Source organism: Eleginops maclovinus, chromosome 23 (genome assembly GCF_036324505.1).
Source record: "Eleginops maclovinus isolate JMC-PN-2008 ecotype Puerto Natales chromosome 23, JC_Emac_rtc_rv5, whole genome shotgun sequence".
Taxonomy (NCBI): Eukaryota; Metazoa; Chordata; class Actinopteri; order Perciformes; family Eleginopidae; genus Eleginops; species Eleginops maclovinus.
The window spans coordinates 9,307,127-9,325,752 of NC_086371.1; the positions used below are offsets into that span (position 1 = coordinate 9,307,127).

The window sequence follows — 18,626 nt, forward strand, 5'->3', positions numbered from 1 at the left end:
ATTGATAACGACATCAAACAGCTGGTCTTAATCCAACGCAAAACATAATCAAGAAACAGCTCGGTATTCAAATAAAACCTCAAAACCTTTCAAAAGTGTAAAAACAACAAGTTGTGGATTAGGGGTGATGTTCATGGCCAGAGGCAGTGTTAAACTGGAGTCTCCGCTGATTGCATGACTATTCATTTAAATAAATGAATACTGGATGACACTATGAGGCTTTTATCAGGTGTGTTATTTCAGAGATTTGTAGAAATGGTCCCTTTGCTCTCTAATATTCAACTTACTGATGAAAATAACTGGAGTGGGAGCATAGGCATGTGCTCAGATCCATATGCCTTTGTGACTGCCGGGGTTTAAAAACCATAAATTGTGATTATCATTGATCTCAGTCGTCAGATGCCTAATCTCTGACTCATATCCGCACCGGCCACGTTGAGTGACAATGAACCATCCTCCCCCACATCTGAAGTCCCAAACAAGTGTTGAGGGAAGCAGTGATAAGCAGGTCCTTATCCTTTTAAAGACACTCCCGTAATCCAACAGTGGTTGGGGGAGGAAGGGAGGGAGGGAGCTTCAGCTTTAAGGGATTTAGTCTGGATTATAGCTAGTCCTCCAAATTAAACCAAAAGTCAGCTTTCTGAAGTTGCTCATGCAAGCTGGCGACTGGCTTGTTACCAGCATTACTAACAAGGCAAAGGATGGCGGTCTATAATTAGAAAATGCTCTCAATCAGCTATCCGGACAAAACACTTTCGTTATTTGGAAGCCAAACCCGACCCGACCTCACCTAAACTCAATAGCTGGCCTTTCTCTTCCCTTTCACTTCCCTGATGACCTCCTGTGACTGCACTCAAAATGTCTTCCGTGCCGTGTACCTGACAGTCCCTGCCAACCAGCTTATCCACAGACAAGCTTCTCAGCCCGGGCAAGGCTGCTCTGTCCCTACTGATGCTGCTTCCCATAGCAAAACAAGGCCAAATCTGGGGCTTAGAGGCCAAAATAATCATTACTGGGTAGCAAACAAATGTAAAGTCAGAACACCAACTCCCATGCCTTTCCTCCCCCTCCACCCTTGGTATTTTGACTGCTGTCCTATCGCACACAAACAAAAAGGGGGCAGCCACATTAACATTTAGGATGGGCCACATTTTGGCCTAATACTGAAAACTGAGAAAAAAAAACAAAGCTAAGACCGGATTCTCTTTTATTCTGGAGTATGAAATGTATCAGCGGGAAAAATACATTTACCCAGCAATAAATTGAAGAAAAATATCAATATTTTAGGGAAATACAGTGATTTACTTCTTTGGTGGACGTAAAATGTGAAAACATACCACACTAATATAGGAAAATGAAGTATAAAGCAAAAATAGAGGTTAGCTTAGCCTAGCATTATGTCCCAAATCAAGGGAAAAGAGATAAGATGACAACAAAAAGCACCCTTATGAACATGAGTGTTGTTTCTTTAATGTTTCAAAAAAGATATTTCTAAAAGTAATGATACAGTATATGCATATCAAAGTTATACATTTTTCCATTATGAAACAGAAATTTACAGTCAAATGTTTCTTTTAAGTTAATATTTAAACATTTTGGGCAAAGTTAGGCTATACATATCACAGGACAACTTTTTCATGAAGTTCTTCTCATAAAAAAACAAGTTACTTTCCCAAAAACATTTCTTGATGTAACTTTTATGATTTATTAATTTAAAGAAGTTTCTTACTTGACAATGTGTTCATGTTACTATATGTGCTTGTGCACCATATATGTTGACGCATTACCATCATCAGAGCCTGCTTTGAAGTAACAATCCCTGTACTACAAAAGGGCACTGGAGCAGCTCCATAGTGACCCTCCTGCCGTGCTCCCTGACAGCGCAGTCAACCTCTCTTATTTCAGCGAAACGATTATAAGCAGTCTTCCTTTTAAGAAATATTCATACTTTGCCTTCCCCTTCTCAGTGGCTCACCATAAGACTAAACTGGGAACAGCTCTGAAAAAGAGAGCAAGTACAGGAGAGTATTCTTGAACTAAGGAGGTTACTGGGGAAAGTAGTGCACTCGGAGCAGTCTGGCACAGGCCAAGTGCTTTTCATTCATTAACTGGGCTGTCTATGCTGTGGTATGTCAAATGGTGGACGTGAGGGGAAAGTAAATACTGACGTCCGATTGTGCTCCACAGCCAGACATTGACTGAACCCTGAATATTGTTTTCTGAAGCCTTAAGACAGCACAAAGAGGCGGCTGAAGTCGTTGTCAATTCCTTTGCAAGGCAATCATAACTATTATCATTATTAATGTTTTTATCCTCCGAGTTCAGCCCGAAGTGGAAACCTAATCTATTCCCTGGCACATATCCTTGTCTTTCCAACTTGACCTGCTATCACTTGAGCAAAGAAACGGTTTCCCGCCCCCCCAAAAAATAGATATGGGCGTAAATAATAGGCCAGGGCCTTTTCTGAAAAGCTCTAATCCCAGGAAGACAAACCCGAGTGAAACAGGCCCACCTGAATTGCTTTCAGGAAAACCTGATAATCAAAATGCAAAACAGCCTTTGATAGAAAAATAAGCCGACTTCTAACAACAAATCCCCTACACCTAACATCAGCAAATTCTCCTCCTGAACTTTTATTTGTATGCTGTGTTTGGGTTTTTAATGTAATCACACTGCACACAGCACTCCATCAATGAGCTATTCTGATTTATGTCAGCTCGAATCAGACTGACTGCTTAGAGCTTTACAGACATCATGAATGAGAAAAGGAGCCACACATTGAACACATTAGGGGTCCCACCATCTCCTCAGACAGGGGCACAATGGGAAGGGGAGCAGAGATAAAGGAGGGGGATAACAGGGGTGAAGGAATGGTTGATGCTGATCTGGCAGAGAGGAGGGGGAGAATAGGAGAAAAGAAAAGAAGAGGCCAAAGACACTGGCCACACAGGGCAGGGGGAGCGCTAGGGCTCCGAGAGGCCTATACTCGGTCACAGCCCATTAGGCTGGCTGGGTGAAAACGCTACAGCTCATTACATGCTCTGCCTCTGTTCTGTGGATGAACAATGCACAATTACGCTACCCTGCTGCTCTCCTACCCATACTGCTGCACAGCTCCGAGGCGGCCGATATTGCTGCTATAGCTGCTCGCCTGCCAACAGCCTCTGTGCTCATCAAACATCCCATACATGCACTGCCTAATGCGCATCCAGGTTTATGTCTAGAGACAAAAGTGCTGCATGAATTTACTGAAATGAAAGGAAGGGAGAAACAGGAAAGACTGCTCAACCACTGGAGCGAAGAAAAAAAAGGTATAATGCAGCATTTTTGTGTGTAATACAATAATGTTTGCTCCCTTTTGTCTGCTCTGCCTTCTTGAAATACTTTGAAAAAGGTAGACATGTCACAAAGGGATTCTTTTGTCTCCAGCTGAATTAAGTTTCACTCGATGTAGCAATTATTGTAAAGCCAGTCGCTGACACACAAATCCAAACATAACACAAATAAAGACAGTAAAGTACAGGCAGGCGACACTGAAGTATTGTGACTATCTGCAATGCAGTGGATAACTAAGCACGGGATTGGTATATCCACCAGCAAATTGGTTCACGCCAAGACATCCTCCTTTCCCTTATACAATTATGCATGCAGAAGTTGACATTCAATCTGACGGGTGAAATGCTAACTAACATGGTCCTGCTTCCTCTTTGTTTTAGGCAAAAAATAGGACACTTGGAAAGGTCGGTCATCCCTGGTGTCATAGCTGGCTGCATGGAAAAGTTTCCTTTCACAGTTAGTATTGTTACGTTCCACAGAATCCCTACCCCCCCGCCACAATTTCCCTGTCATTCAAAAGGCATAGCATTAGCCTCAAGCCCTGGGAACTCTCTTAACAATGTGGCAACACGTCTGCTAACCCTAGGTTCAACTAAAACAGGACAGTTAAAAAAAAGACTTATACTGATGAATTTTAATTAATATCTTTTCTCCCTGCACATTTGGATGAAATTAGTTTTTGGACCACTCAAATCATAATGGTCATTACCAGAGAATTGTAATGACTTTTTTTCGCGTCATTCACTTGGTATAAAACATTCTGGTTTTGTTGTTCCACGACACATCAGAACAAAAAATAATTCTAATTTCCCCAAAGAGCAGGTGGATTGTGAGTCCCTTGTTATTCTTATCTGTGAGGAACGACGAGGTCGATGTTTCCTTTCACTGCATGCCAACACACATTTTATAAATGGTCTTGTTTTAATATGTCTGAACTGGAGGGACAGAGGCGGGCACATTCGTCTTGACATACAGTGGAAATGACAGGACAAATAGTATTCCACGGCAAATAGATTTCACTCCTGGCCATAACAAGTCTTAGGGTTTGTGTTTTCAAACATGACCTTTTCTATCTTACGGTGTAATAATATAACTACAGCCATTTCCAACCACAGCAAAATCTGCATTAATCAGATATGGGGTTATTTTTTTGTTTTCCTGTAGCTTTCCCTTGTCATCGCTCTTCCTGAGACTTGCTTTACCCTATTAGATTTCTCCAACTTAGTTTTGCTTGACATTAAAAACGGCAGGGGTTTGACACGCAAACTTGGCAAGAAAATTTGAGGAAGGCTTTGTATGCTTGCTTCAAAATGTCTTAATAAATCCATTTTCTTGAGGGTGAATTGTCACACGTTAGCTCCCTCTGAGTTGAGACTTGGATTTCCATGACAGAAAACAGAATGCTGCATATTTGTGTCTGAGGGTTTAATTTGAGGAATAAAAAAACACTGCTGCAGGAAACTCATTTAAATGGGTAATTACGTCCATGCAGCATTGCTTGCAGGGCTTAACAAGGTGCGTAATGATGTCCCCTTCCCCTGCGATAAACATCATCACTATGTCCATTTCCTTCACTCTATTTAGCGTGTAAACCCATCAACCTATAAGCCCAATGCCATTATAACCTTCTTTGCATTAACGTACGTCTCCAGTCGAAATCTTTTATCATAAATTGTTGAAGGACTAATGCCATTATGTGCCTATCTGTGGCTCCACAAAGAAAATCCTATTCCTTTGATGTTTAATAGGTTTACACAAAAGTTAATTCTTCCGTCATGATAGAGCTTTTAAAGTCATTTATAATATATTTTTCCTTGAACCAAGTCAAATCGTTTTGAAAGATGGATGGATTATCAGGTTGATTAGAGCCATAAGATTTTACTCTTTTATTTTAATGTAATTGTGCGCTTGTGTGTCTCTGGTGTATAACCGCTTGAAAATGTCTGCTGTAGCAAATCAAGTCTACTGATGCTATCAAGTTGTTCAATCATTTGATGGTTTCCTCCTGGACTATCAAGATTTTAGGGAAAGACAGTTGTTGCAAAATGTCTACTGAAACCACAATCCTCTGTTAATACCGGCTCCTGTGTTTGCAGGTATATCGAAATAATCATATTTGGGTTTTTATCCAGGCGAAAAAACATCTTGTACTAATAATAGTAATGTGACATTATTGCTTTCTGTACCGGTTGATATGATTGTTGCAATAAAACCACCTCATCTTTACATGACATTTTACAGGGGGAAATAACACATTTCAGGCAGTAGGAATACCGGTTGAGGAAAATCATTGAGGCTCTATAAATAGACATCTCTCTCTTCCCATCTCTCCTCAATTTTCTCTGCCCTGCCGTTTCTCCACAGTAGCCATTACTCCCTCTGCATGCTCCCTTCTAGTCACATGTGGTTAAGGACACATGCAGTGAAATGTGTTCATCAGACGCCGTCACTCATGTGTTTTGACTCCTGAGCTCTTTGGCTGGGTGCTCTGATCCCGACGAGAGGGTGGCAGCCCGGCGGGCCCGGCCGCCTCTGACTGGCTGCCTGCGGTTGTTATGTCATTTCATTGTACCTCTGCAACATCGAGGATGGCGTGCAGTGAAGGGGTGTTGCGGGTTGGGGTCAAGGCTATAAAAACCCAACCAAGTGTAAAACTAGCAATGGTTGTGCATGATGTGAAAACCATCTTGTTGAGTAATGTCACAAAATCACCCCACAGCTTCCTCAGCTTTGTGTGCAACAATGGGAGGAGCAAGATGAGGAATGCAATAAAGAGGGCACTGAGTACATCACTGTCACACTGGCAATTTATTTCTGACAGACAAGGCTTTATTTCACCTTATAAACACTGACACTTGAAAAGCCGAGCATTTCTGAAGTCTGCCTTATAAATAACCTCTCTAAATAATTAAGACGTTCATCTGCCACTCAATCAGTGTGCATCCCAAGCTTTTGGAGATGAAAAGATTCTTCCTCAAATCCTTTGAAAGGAGGAGACTTTAAAGAATGCAACATACACCTCCCACTCCTACAACACATCAAATGTAAAAAGAAAACTGGCTTTTAAGATCAAGCCGTTATGTATTCCTTCCATTATTTAAAAATATGTGTATACCTGTTGTTTTCTTTCCACCACCATTAGTCTTTCTATCTCTTTGACAAACTGGGGAGGTTTTGTAACAAGAATTTAAATAATTTGTGAATCAAGCTGTGGTTTTCTTATAAAGATTTTCAACAAGACACTTGTTCTGTTTCCATTAGAATGTAATGCGAATTTAAGCAGGACTATTGAAATAATGTAAAAATTACAAGTGAATAATGGGCCTTTTCATCAACTGGTTTGGAGCGTAAAACCTCGGCTAGTATGGTTATCATAAGCCATATATGCTACGCTTTAAACATGGCTGTAATGCGTCTGTTAACAAGAACACAATATATACATTGTTGCCCATAAAGTTGGAATACTCTTATTTTCAGACACATTCCTCTTTGTATTCCCATTTACAAACACAGTAGGTAAAACATATTTTATTCCAACTGTATGGGCAGCAGTGTAGCATAAGCAATATGTATCTGTATAGAATTATCTATGCATAACAAAGACCATGTATCCAGGAAGAGGCGTTTCAATGTCATTAAACGCATCAACTCTTTTTTACACGTAGGTGTAAATGACAGGATGGTTCTTTCATTTATTAAGTCTAATGTTTTTAATTAGTTTTGCTGGAAATGTCAGACTCATTCACATCTATTCACTTCCAAACAGCATTGAAAGTATAAAAGAAGGCAATGAACTTGTACATTTTGAAGTGATCTCAAGCCACAGTCTCCTGTCGCAGCAAAGGAAGCATTCAGCAGCAACGTGAGCGCTGACGAGCTCTACTCTCACTCTGTGCTTCTCTGCTTTCCATGTTGTCACCTCCCAATTACACTCTCTACCAATTGCTGATGTTCCCTACTTTCTGTCAATCACAGCGTGTTCAAGTCAACAAACAAAAGCTAAATTATTCAACCAGCTTGGACAGATGCATTTTAGAGACAGCATTTCCACTAACAATCTGCACCAACCTCGTAGCTCAACCAAAATAATTACAGTCACAATGCAAAGCTGCTAGGATGAGAGGAAAATATCAATTATTTCATATACTGTAAAACTGTCCGCACTGATGAAAAACAGTTAGCAAGAGCAGTAAATATGTAAGAGCTGCCCGTCAAATGTAACACTACAACGACAGAAACTATTAAGGGGATCTGATTTGCAACATCTATAACCAAGCATATCTTCTACACCAGGGAATGGCAATACAAAAGAAAAAACAAAAAAACATTAAAAGAGTACTTTAAATGCAGAATCACTACAGTGTTTGATTATCGAATATGTTGGATTATGCCTCTCGATTCAACTTCTCTGAGGTTTCTGAGGCGGTTATAATGATGTAAATGATAATATCACAGTCCATATTTCAAATAAATGTGACACTCCATATATTGTGTGTGCATGTGTGTTTCCGAGTAGGTGTGTGGGGGAAGATTGGCAGTTTCAACAGATGTGTAGTATGGGCTGACAGCATGACATCTACTTTGCACGCTCAATATGACACGTTCGAATGCTCCCATGCATATTGTCCTGATGTGAAGTGATAGCGAGGGATATGCAGCCTTGCTGGAACCACTCCCTGTTGTCTTTCCGACAACAATATCAAAACGTCTTCCTGTCACTTTTATTTTCTAATTTACGATCCTTTGATTGACAGAGATCCGAACAAACAAACGAATAATATACATCCAATTCTCTTTGAGTCATAATCTAAACCTGACACTGAGGAGCACACTACCATACGAGACTTATGCAGCTGCAGTATCTATAGGGAGCAATAAGCATCTGGAGGGTGATTGCATTGATTATGAATTAACTAAACATTTTACACCATAAAGTGCAAAGTCCAGCTTCCTTTTTGAAGCTAATCAATGAAGTAAGATATCTTATTTTCCCGCTACGCTCATTATCTGCAATCACAGGTGTGAAAAGCCTTAGACGTTAGAAATTTAAAAAACAGCCAAAGGCCATTCCTTTACTGTATAATTGTCTCCCCCACCAAGTGATTCAGTATAATTAAGCCATGGACGACAGCTCTATTCTCCTGTGAGCGTTCATATTAGTGCTACCACAGGCAGGTCTAACAAACATCTCACAGCTGATGCTTTCAAAAACAATGGACAGCCATGTTCAGGGAGGTATATACTGGTACACATACTCACAAGGGAGAACACAATATACACAATGCAATTGCAGGTATGAAGCCTTCAGGGAGAACTGTCACTGTTATCTTGGCCGAGTCTGCTATGTTTGTGTGTGTACGTGTGTGTGCCAGCGTGCTTTGTCTGAAGCAGGAAAAGCTTGAGTTTAGCTGCTCTGACATAGGCAGGATGTTCGCTGCCCCATATAAACTAACAATGGAGGAGAATTGTGCATCGAACAAAAACACAATTTACATATAGACATGAGTCCATATCCTCTCTACCTCCATTAGCAAACCTAATCCGACCTCGTATCCACAGTTTGATGGCACTGATCATTTTAATCTACGTTTAGAAAATAAACAAACAGTTATCATTCTGCCCCGGTGCAAAAACAAAAAGCTCTTCCGCCGTGGATAAATGAATCATGGATAATTATGAGGTCGCCCTCAGGATTAAAACAATTTTTTGGGGGACAAAGCAGCCTCACTAATTACAACGGTGCAGCCACTCGTATGTACTAGTAGCCAGTCAATGTGATCTGGGTGGAGGACTTGTGGAGTCAAGTGGTTTCAAGCCCAAGCTTGCTCATTGTAACAAAGCAATTATCATTTCACTGCTGTTTGTTTGTGCAATAAATGGCTTTGTAATTACACTAAAAACATTTTACATTTAAGAGCAACATTTGGGAATATTGTTCAGCTTCTGCCTTTTGCAAATGCCACAATGGGAAAGAGACAAAATGACAACTGTTGTTGAGCAGTTGTTGGAGGTATAAGGCATTCCCTCACTTTAACACTATTCCTCACAAACTACCCATCACACACACACAAATTCTCTTCTTCTTAGTCAAGGGGAAATTTGCACAGGCCGGGTCAAAGAGATGTTTGTCAACATCATGGGCAAGCCGGACAGCAATGGAAGCTGCATGCTAAACAGGCCCGGCCTCTATCAAGCCAATCATCTGCCTCTAAGCAAATGAGAAAACGTGGTCGGGGCTCAGACACCTGGCACTAAGACTCATTCACCCTCGCTCACTACTTCTACTTCTTCCCTACTTATCTCTCTATCTGCCCTCACACAGCTCTTTCAAGACCTCTCCAAGCTCTGCATATGGAATCATCTAAATCAATCGTCAGCCCTATTTGTCTCCCTCTCCACTTTTTCATTAGTTGAAACAAATAAAGGCTCTGCTAATCCTGCGGCAAATGTGCTTTTATTGGAATGTTAAGCCACAGAGACAGGATGCTTGCTGGAACTTTTTTTTTACAACGTTCGATGATTTCTTTGAGCACATTTTCTTGGCTGAGCAAAGGTTGATGGTGACCCGCATAGCACTACCTACCAGCAAATACAATCACAGCATACGGGTCACTGCGTGTACCTGCTGAATCCCCCACCTCTGCCTGCACTGACAGGATAACGCCACAGCACAACCCCCCACAACATCTCTCATCCCTTCCACCTGTGTTACTTACACACAGACTCAGTCAGAACCAGCTCAGACAGGCCCAGTAAATCAGCATGCCTGTAAGTAGGTCTCATTGACCCCTCAGGATCCACCGCTGCCTGGATCTCTCTGGATCATCCAGTCAATACATCAATATCCATCTTGTGTTTCTTGTTTTAAGACCCACACTTCCAACCCCCCAACCCCTCCACCTTCTTCTCACTGAATGTCAAACGGAGATTGGAGTCATCAATTACAAGAGTGTGTTTGTGTGTGTATGTGGAGCTGCTGTCTATAGGAGTGAGCGTCACGCACATTCTTAAACACACACACACACACACACATTTTTCCCCCTCGCACACAAACACACAAACATAAATTCCCCTTTCCCCCATGGGATCAAGGACAAGTGGGTCACAAAGAGAAAGGTTTCCCCAAGAATCCAATAGACCAGTTGTACATAGGTAAATCTTTAAACTAAAGATCAGCCAGACTGCATACACTCTGTCAGGCAGAATATTCTTTCACTGCTCTGCTGGAGCCATGCATGGTATGTCAGGGTAATTCAATGGCTGGCTGTTCAGAGTGGCCATGCGGTAACACTGCAGCCAAAAGGACAACACACAGATAAAGCATTTAAGCAATGACTATTCTTTTTTGTTAGCACCTGAGATGACGTGTGGGGGAGCTGATTAGACGGGTCAATACAACTGGCAGCTTCTCAAACCCGTTGTTCATTTTGCAATAGCTCAGCACCGACAAATAAAAAAAAGAAAACAAGTGGAGTTAGAAGGGCCAAATAATCCACTTCGTCAGGTCTGTAAATTCTGCTTGGCGAAGCGCTCTCTCAGTCATAGGTCGGCCTCAATGTCTCTGTGGCTTAAAATACTGTGAAGGATTGCACTCACATCCACTGACAGAACGACACACGTGCCGTTTGAGATAGCTCGGTGTTCCATCAATAACAGGCGGACATTTCACTGACAATATAATCTGTTGCACGATGGAATGCAAAATTTCACTAGACCTTGAGATGTGTTGATAGGTTTTGCATTACTTCTCTACAGCTCATTCTTAGGATTCAGCACGATCGAGAAGAGCTATTAAATACGATTGATTAAAGAGGAATCTAATAATGCTAAGTGTTTATTCATGTTTAGTCAGAAGAACCCATTTTAAAACCAAACCTCCCCCTTTTCTTTCCCCTTAACACCCATAGCAGCCCAGCCAAGGATTTAGGACAGAGCACAGCGGATTGTATCTCACCTCTGGCAGTGGCATGCCGTTGATGATGAGGTCTGGCTGCTGGTGGGCCTGCCCAGTGAACGGGTGCTGATAGCCATGGTTGGGAGCTGCATTGCGCGAGTTCTGGTTCTCCACGTTGAGGAAGGTGCTCTCGGAGCGCCTGCAGCCCAGCGGCAGGCTCTGCTGGTGGTAGTCGAAGTAGTTGAGCGAGGAGGTGAGAGACGAGCAACTCACCACATTCATCTTGTCCGTTTCCTCAACGTCACGTGGCACCAGGCGGATGTCGTTCTTGCTCAGCTTCTTCTTCTTGCTGGACTTCTTCTGGTTGCCATAAGAGTACTCCGCCACCCTGCGCAAGTAGAAGAAACTGAACAGACTCAATAAAGCAGTGTTCTGCCTTACCCACCCCTGTCCACACGGTCAAAGAGCGCGCCCGCCATGCCAGCTTGGGCACTACTCGACCATGGGTGCCAGACAAGTGCTCATTGCTCGTGTCCAGGGGTGGAACAGCACACTTAAGTGACTCCCCACTCCCGGCCTGCAATGGAGCTGCTTTCCCTTGTTTGTTTGCATGCTCAACAATCATAATGTCACAAACAGGCAAACAATATGCAAACATGCCAAAACCACAGAAGCAAAGCAAAAGAACACACTGGTACTGAGCAGCACTACCGGTATATGCAATCATATTCAAAGCACACAACCCACACTAATTTCATTTCTTCTTTCATTATCAGGCGAGCCCACTAGCAGCACGGAGTGCACGAGAACTGCAGATTCAAATTCATTTAGCTGCTCTCAGTGGCTGCTGCAAACTTGAATTGAGTATTTTGACTTTAATAAGAGCAAATGAGCAACACAGCCATGTTTTATCAAAGGATCCTCAGAGTGGGGAAATATCCATTCTTCACAGAAGCTTGCAGTTTTTCACAGGAGAACAGATGCTGAGACTCTATGGTTATGACTACAAACCTCTCATAACATATTCCATATCATTTGTGATGTTTCTCACCATCTGTATAACTTCAAACTCTGGAGGAGGCCACATTTAACCTTACAGCAAAGAGCATATGGTTTTTTCATGTTAAAGCCCACAACAAATCTTAAGTTACCCATTCAATTGTAATTTCTGGGATGTCTCTGTTCCTGATTCTTGAACACGTTCTGCTATCCCAACTGGCCTCTACTACTAACGGCCTCACTAAATTGTGTCTCTAATCCTGTGCCGCTTCTAAAATCACACTGGCTAAGACGCACCAGTGTAGTTCGTTTTCATTTTTCTTTTAGATTGCATCTTCAAAACAACTCCCTCCCCCATTCTGCTCCCCTTTGATTCAGAGGAAAGAAAATGGGCAGCTGTGAGAGGAGAAAATAATCAATCTCTTTTTCATTTATCATTGTAACATGTTGTCTCTCTATGTGCCCAAAATTTAAATCTGGGAGGGAAAATGTTCAGATTCAGATTCAGAGTGAGTGAGGACAAGCAATAAATTGGAGATAACTGCTCCTCATATGCAAGGTGCCGACTGAGAAGCAGAACACAGCAGTGCTGATTAAAGCAACCAGCAGGCAGAGTGGCTCACACTAGGAAAATAAAATACTCTGAGCTGTTTTAAATTTGGAAGTTGTCTACAATTGTTTTTCAACTAGGAACAAAAAGTAAAGATAACGTACAAAATATTTTATTGCATAAAGAAGCTGTGATCAAGATGTCAACACATGGGACTTATTGTAACAAATCAGGTGGGTCTTTTTTTTCAAATATTACAATAATGCCAAGAGATAAGGATTCTTCATCCAACAATGTTAAGGTTAAATGAGCAGTCTTGGGGGATTTTAGAATATATGTTATGACTACATCAAAAAAAAAAGAAGTTAAATTTGAATTAACAAATGTATGTTTAGAGCAAAATATGATTATAGCTGCAGGTTAAATTCTCAAATCCAATCTATATGTAAATTTATAGTGGAAATGTGGCACAGGGAAATCAAAGCCATAGTTGATGTTCAGATTGATGAACAAAACAGAAGGTTCAATATTCGAAGGACCAGAAAATAATGTGCTACTTTCCAGGAAACTGGGTAAAGAGTTCATAATGATGTGATCTACATGATTGCTGCTAAATAATCTACACTTTTAAATGTTGCTATGTGTTTTTATTTCATTTTATAACTCACAATTATCCTTGCTGCAGATGAAAGCAGAGGAATATGTGAGTGATCCTAAAGAGAAGTGTGTATAATCACACCGAATTGAATCTGATAACAACCAATCAGCCATGGTGGACGTTAAATAATAAATGCCTGGGACTGCTATTGAACCAATGGGACATTAATTGTCCGGCAACACACCCGCAAATTGAACATGACAGTTGAACCGTCATATTTATGAGTCAATTGGTTACAATGGGTGGATTAAATCAATCAATCGCGTTTCCTCAACACGGAACAGTGGGCCTCAGCAAAATGTGTCTGATTTAAAGCAGTCGGGTTTATCGTCTACCTCACTTTCAGCTTTGGGGGAAAAATAAATCTGCAGTCCCCGCACTCCGGCCTCTACATGCTGCACGACAAAAAGCAATGCACTCACCACAACTCTCCGTTTCAGGCACGATCGCGGGCACACGCACGGGCGCACCTTTACTCTCTCAGATGCCGCGCGCGCGCGCGCACACACGCACACCACACACACACACACACACATTTTAGTCAGTACCTGCAGTTGTACGTCCGGATCTCCTTGTTGTCCCTCTTGCACTTCACCGCCACAAAAATCATGGTGACAAACAGGATGGCGGCGATAGAGCCCAGGGCGATGATGAAGATGAGGGACAGGTTGACAGGTCCAATAGGCTCCTGTGCGTTCAGGTCTGGAGAGAGGTACACCACAATGTAGGCCGAGGCAGACAGGGAAGGCTTGCCGTGGTCCCTCGCCACCACTGTGATCTCGTAGTTGGACTTGGCGTTTTCTCCAAACATCCTGGTTGAGCGCACCTCTCCGTTCACCTGGTCGATTTCAAAGAAAGCCCTGTCCCCCTCTGAGATGGTGTAGGTCAGCCGGCCGTTCTCCCCCTCATCGTAGTCGTCTGCTTTCACTTGTGTCACCATGTAACCCACCCCAGCATTTCTTGGGATGGAAACCTCCGCTGTACCATTAACTAGGGGAGGGTTTGTCATAACAGGTGTGTTGTCGTTGACATCCAAGACAACAATACGCACCGTGGCGTTACTTGATAAAGAGGGATTACCATTGTCTCTGGCTAACACTTTGAAATCAAATGTCCTTGTGTATTCATGGTCGAATGATCTCATGGAGTAAATGCGGCCTGATGGGTTTATGCTAACATATGTGTTTACATCCATGCGCTTAATCTCACCGGGGACTATGGAGTAGGAAACGGTGCCATTCATGCCCAAATCCGGGTCTTCTGCTGATACTGCAAGCAGGCACGAACCCGGGAGGTTGTTTTCCATCACCATTTCTTGATAATGTGGTTTAAGGAAGTGGGGAGGGTTGTCATTTTCATCTGTGACTTTCACAACCAAAGATTTTGTGGCGCGTAAAGGAGGGACGCCACTGTCTTCCGCTTGGATAGTCAGGTTGTATGTGTCCTTTTGCTCTCTGTCCAGCCTGCCGTCAACAAGTATAGTGGAGAAGCTCTCATATTCTTGAAGTCTGAACGGAACATTGCCCTGTAGCCTGCACTGCACTTTGCCGTTTGCCCCTGAATCCTTATCTGACACCCTCACCAGCGCAATGACATATCCACGCTGCGCGTTTTCACTAACTTCCACCATTTCTGTGTTCAGTGAGAGTAAACTGATGACAGGTGGGTTATCGTTTGTGTCCATCACGTTAACTGTGACTTTGCAGTGAGCTGGGATAGAGTTGGGACCTAAATCTTTGGCCTGGACGTCAATCTCGTATATTTGGGTTGCTTCATAATCCAAAACACCGTTGACGGTGATGATTCCGGTTCTGGAGTCAATTTTAAACGCATCCCTCGTTTTTTCGGTGACGTAACTGTTAAACGAGTACACAACCTCTCCATTAGTGCCCTCGTCGGGATCCGTTGCATTCAAATCTATGACTAATGTATTTATAGGGGAATTCTCCATCACATTAACAGTATAGACTGGCTCGTCAAAGACAGGGTTGTTGTCATTAGAATCAATTACCTTGATATTTAACTGGACCGCGCCTATCTTAGGAGGGTCTCCTCCATCTTCTGCACTGATTTCGTATGAATAGTGGGACTGGGTCTCCCTGTCTAACGATTTTTGCACAACAAGCTCAGCAATTTTGGAGCCGTCCCCTCTGGTCTTGATTTCTAGTCCGAACAGCTCATTCGGGGTGATGGAATATGATTGAACTCCGAAGATCCCCGAGTCCGGGTCGCTTGCCCCCTCTAGGGGAAACCTGGTACCAGGGGAGGCATTCTCAGAAATTTCAATGTCAATGTGGCTCGTTGGGAATCTGGGTGCGTTATCGTTCAAATCCTCAATTTCTACTTTGATGACACAGATCTCCATAGAGTTTGACATCACTTCTAGGGAAATAATGCACTTTGGGTTCTGTCTACAAACTATGTCTCGGTCTATTTTCATTTGGGTTGTAAGGATTCCGGCTGGACTGAGTTCCACCCATCGTGGTTCTGAATTGGAAATAACCCTCAAGTACGGGGGCTGCAGTGCAATCTGAAATCCTTGCTTTAGTGCGTCCTTTGTCACGTTTCCAATTACTGACCCGGGCTTCATTTCCTCGTTTATTCCATACTTTAGGTTGATAACAGCCTCAGCCCCGACCCAAAATAGGAGCCACACAGCAATTAATTGTATTAATTCCATCTCCTTGGTTTGCATTGTACCTGTTGAGTTTTTCTCTGCCTAAAAAAAGAGCTTGATTATTACGCACAGGACTACACGTCAGAGGAAACAGGAAAAATGTTCCGAATTAACCATTTCATTAAAATGTCCAGAAAAAAGTGTTAGGATGACGAATAGCTTTTGCGTGTGAAAATTATATCATGGTGTGAAAGCTATAATGGTAACAAGTGCTTTAGCCTATTTTACTCTTCTCAGGCAGAGCACATCCTCCGGTCTACTGCAGCGGGCGAAACATTGGGGACGACAGATCTGTGAGAACATGCTGAATCGCCTCACAACAGTGATTTAGTCGTGTAAATCCATGCAGTTCTTCTCAAGCGGCAGAACTGGTCTTACACATGACTCATAGAATGAACTGTCCATTTTCAAGTGAAGGGAGGAAAATGTTCGGACTGCACAAATGAGAATTCCTGTGAGTAAGTCCACACAATTTGAAGTAACGAGGCTCAAAAAGTCCGTGTTAAATTCTCCGCCTTGATGCCAGAAAATACTTAAGAAGCATTTCGGATAAACACCTTGCTCTGTGGTGAGATATTACAAAGCAGTGATCAAATATCCTCTTCGGCTATATGCTTTCAAACTGCATATCTGGTGGAAGAAGCTAAAAGAATCTGCAGTCAGATAATTATTAAACAGCTTAAGTCCGGATATCTTTGCCTAAAGAACAGGGGTGCGATTGCAGAAATGTCTCATCACTGAAGTCCCGGTTACCTTTTTTTATTTCCAGCAGATGTAGTCTTTCATCCCGTCCGCGAGTCTTGAGGCTTTTTACTTACTAATTAATTTCCTTGTATCTCACTTGGAAAAGGCTGCAAATATCCCGATAATTAGTCCATTCAACATAAAAATTAAAAAAATCCGTAGCCAAAAGCCAGTTGGGAGGAAACGATGCAGGAGTGTATGTACAAACCACGTATCATGCTGGGCTGCAGCAAAGTAGAAGCACAGTACCCTATATCCAGCCTGGTTGATACAGAAAAAAGAATTCACCACTCGTTGCCAGTAGGCTGTCTAGTTGACTCCAACAAGCGCTCCTCTCGCTTCACTGGTGCACACTGGCGGACGCGCAGCTCCGAGCACAGCGCTCAGTCTCAGGACCTGCAATCCCCTCAGCCAATCAGGGGTTACACAGGAGGGCTGAGCTGCTGGTGGGTGGGGCAAAGTACAGCAATGAAACACGGCCAACTACCTGTTCTCCTGCAGATGGACGACGAGACGGGCAATTACGGCGTACAAGTTGAAACACGGAGCTGTGTATTAGATGATCGTTAGAGGTGCAGTTTCAAAAGTGGGATCTGGCGACCCATGGGGGTCTTTGAGAGGGTGCTATCGGGTCGTGCAGAAAAAAAAAGATTTTCAGACTAATTTCTCCCAGCGGAGGCAGAGGACATCCTAAGGATAACTTTTCACATACGTGTCCTTGTTTTCTCTCATAGTAGTCAATGGGCAATTAAAGTAATATTTTACAGCAAAGGTCTTCTCCATTGTGATCCTCGGAGGCTAATAGTGGACTTATATATTGATCTGTTTGACCCTCAGTGACATGTCAAAAAGTTTGCTAAGCTCTATGCCAAACATAGAACTACTGAACATCCCAATAGTATTTCCAGCTTCCTTCACAGCATTGTTTAAGTTTTAAGTTGCAGCTGTGCACTTTTTGTTACATCATTTATACCCTTATTGCCTTTGAGCTTCTCTATCAATTACACAAACTCCACTAGGACACGCAGAGTAAAATACCATCACATTCTTCAAAATGCCAAGGTCAGTCATTGTTTTCCGTTTTTTAAGGCCACGACCAATTCGAGTTCAATTCTACACACTACGTTTGGATGAACAGCAGTAGACACAAGCCTAATAGAGCCAGCCTAATAATAAAGACAATATTGCTTTCACTGTAGGCTAATTAAATCGTTTGTGTTCGTCAGCTGCACAGTCCACATTTATAAAGGTTAATAGTGAGGTGAGTGGATTATGACCTGCAGCCTGTCGCTAATCACATCATAAGAAAAGAAACAACAAATCAATTATCAGCTGTTATTCAATGAGTCCCATTTAACTCATAAGATCGATATCATATTGAGGCTCTATGACGTGCACAGCCTGTTCCGTGCAGACAAAAAAAAAACAATAGCCTGCCACAAAAAAAGCGGCTTAATATAAAGTTCCTCTTGTTGCTTCGCACATATTCTCTCATCTCCCTCCCTGAAATCTCACCCCTCATACTGGCAGAAGCGACACGGTCACAGCCGGTCCCTCAACACACGCACGCACGCACGCGCACACACACCCACCCTCCTCTCGTGCAGCCAGTCTACCTCTCACCCGCGCGCTCAGCCGCCATCACATCCTGTAGAGGGCAGGCCGATTTCAAAGTCACAAGGGTGACACCTAGCGTCCGCTCGATTCTGTTATTCCACTTTGTCCATTTTTTTACCCCCAGACTGTCACTCCAATGAAAAACAACAGC

General features: G+C 42.6%; 1 protein-coding gene across 4 annotated transcripts in view; it reads right to left on the reverse strand.

Annotated features, from left to right (window-relative positions):
- The window catches only part of pcdh19 (protocadherin 19), a 51,956-nt gene extending 34,764 nt beyond the window's left edge, over positions 1 to 17,192 (reverse strand). The window contains exons 1-2 of one of the 4 annotated variants that reach the window (XM_063875669.1): positions 13,986 to 17,192; positions 11,504 to 11,618 (exon numbers count right to left, since the gene is read on the reverse strand). In XM_063875669.1, the coding sequence (XP_063731739.1) occupies positions 11,504 to 11,618; positions 13,986 to 16,132 (2,262 nt within the window). In that variant the 5' untranslated portion in view covers positions 16,133 to 17,192. Of the gene's footprint in view, positions 1 to 11,290; positions 11,637 to 13,985 lie in introns of all 4 variants that reach the window. The other 3 variants (XM_063875667.1, XM_063875668.1, XM_063875666.1) reach the window with 3 other exon arrangements.
- Positions 17,193 to 18,626: the final 1,434 nt, after the last annotated feature.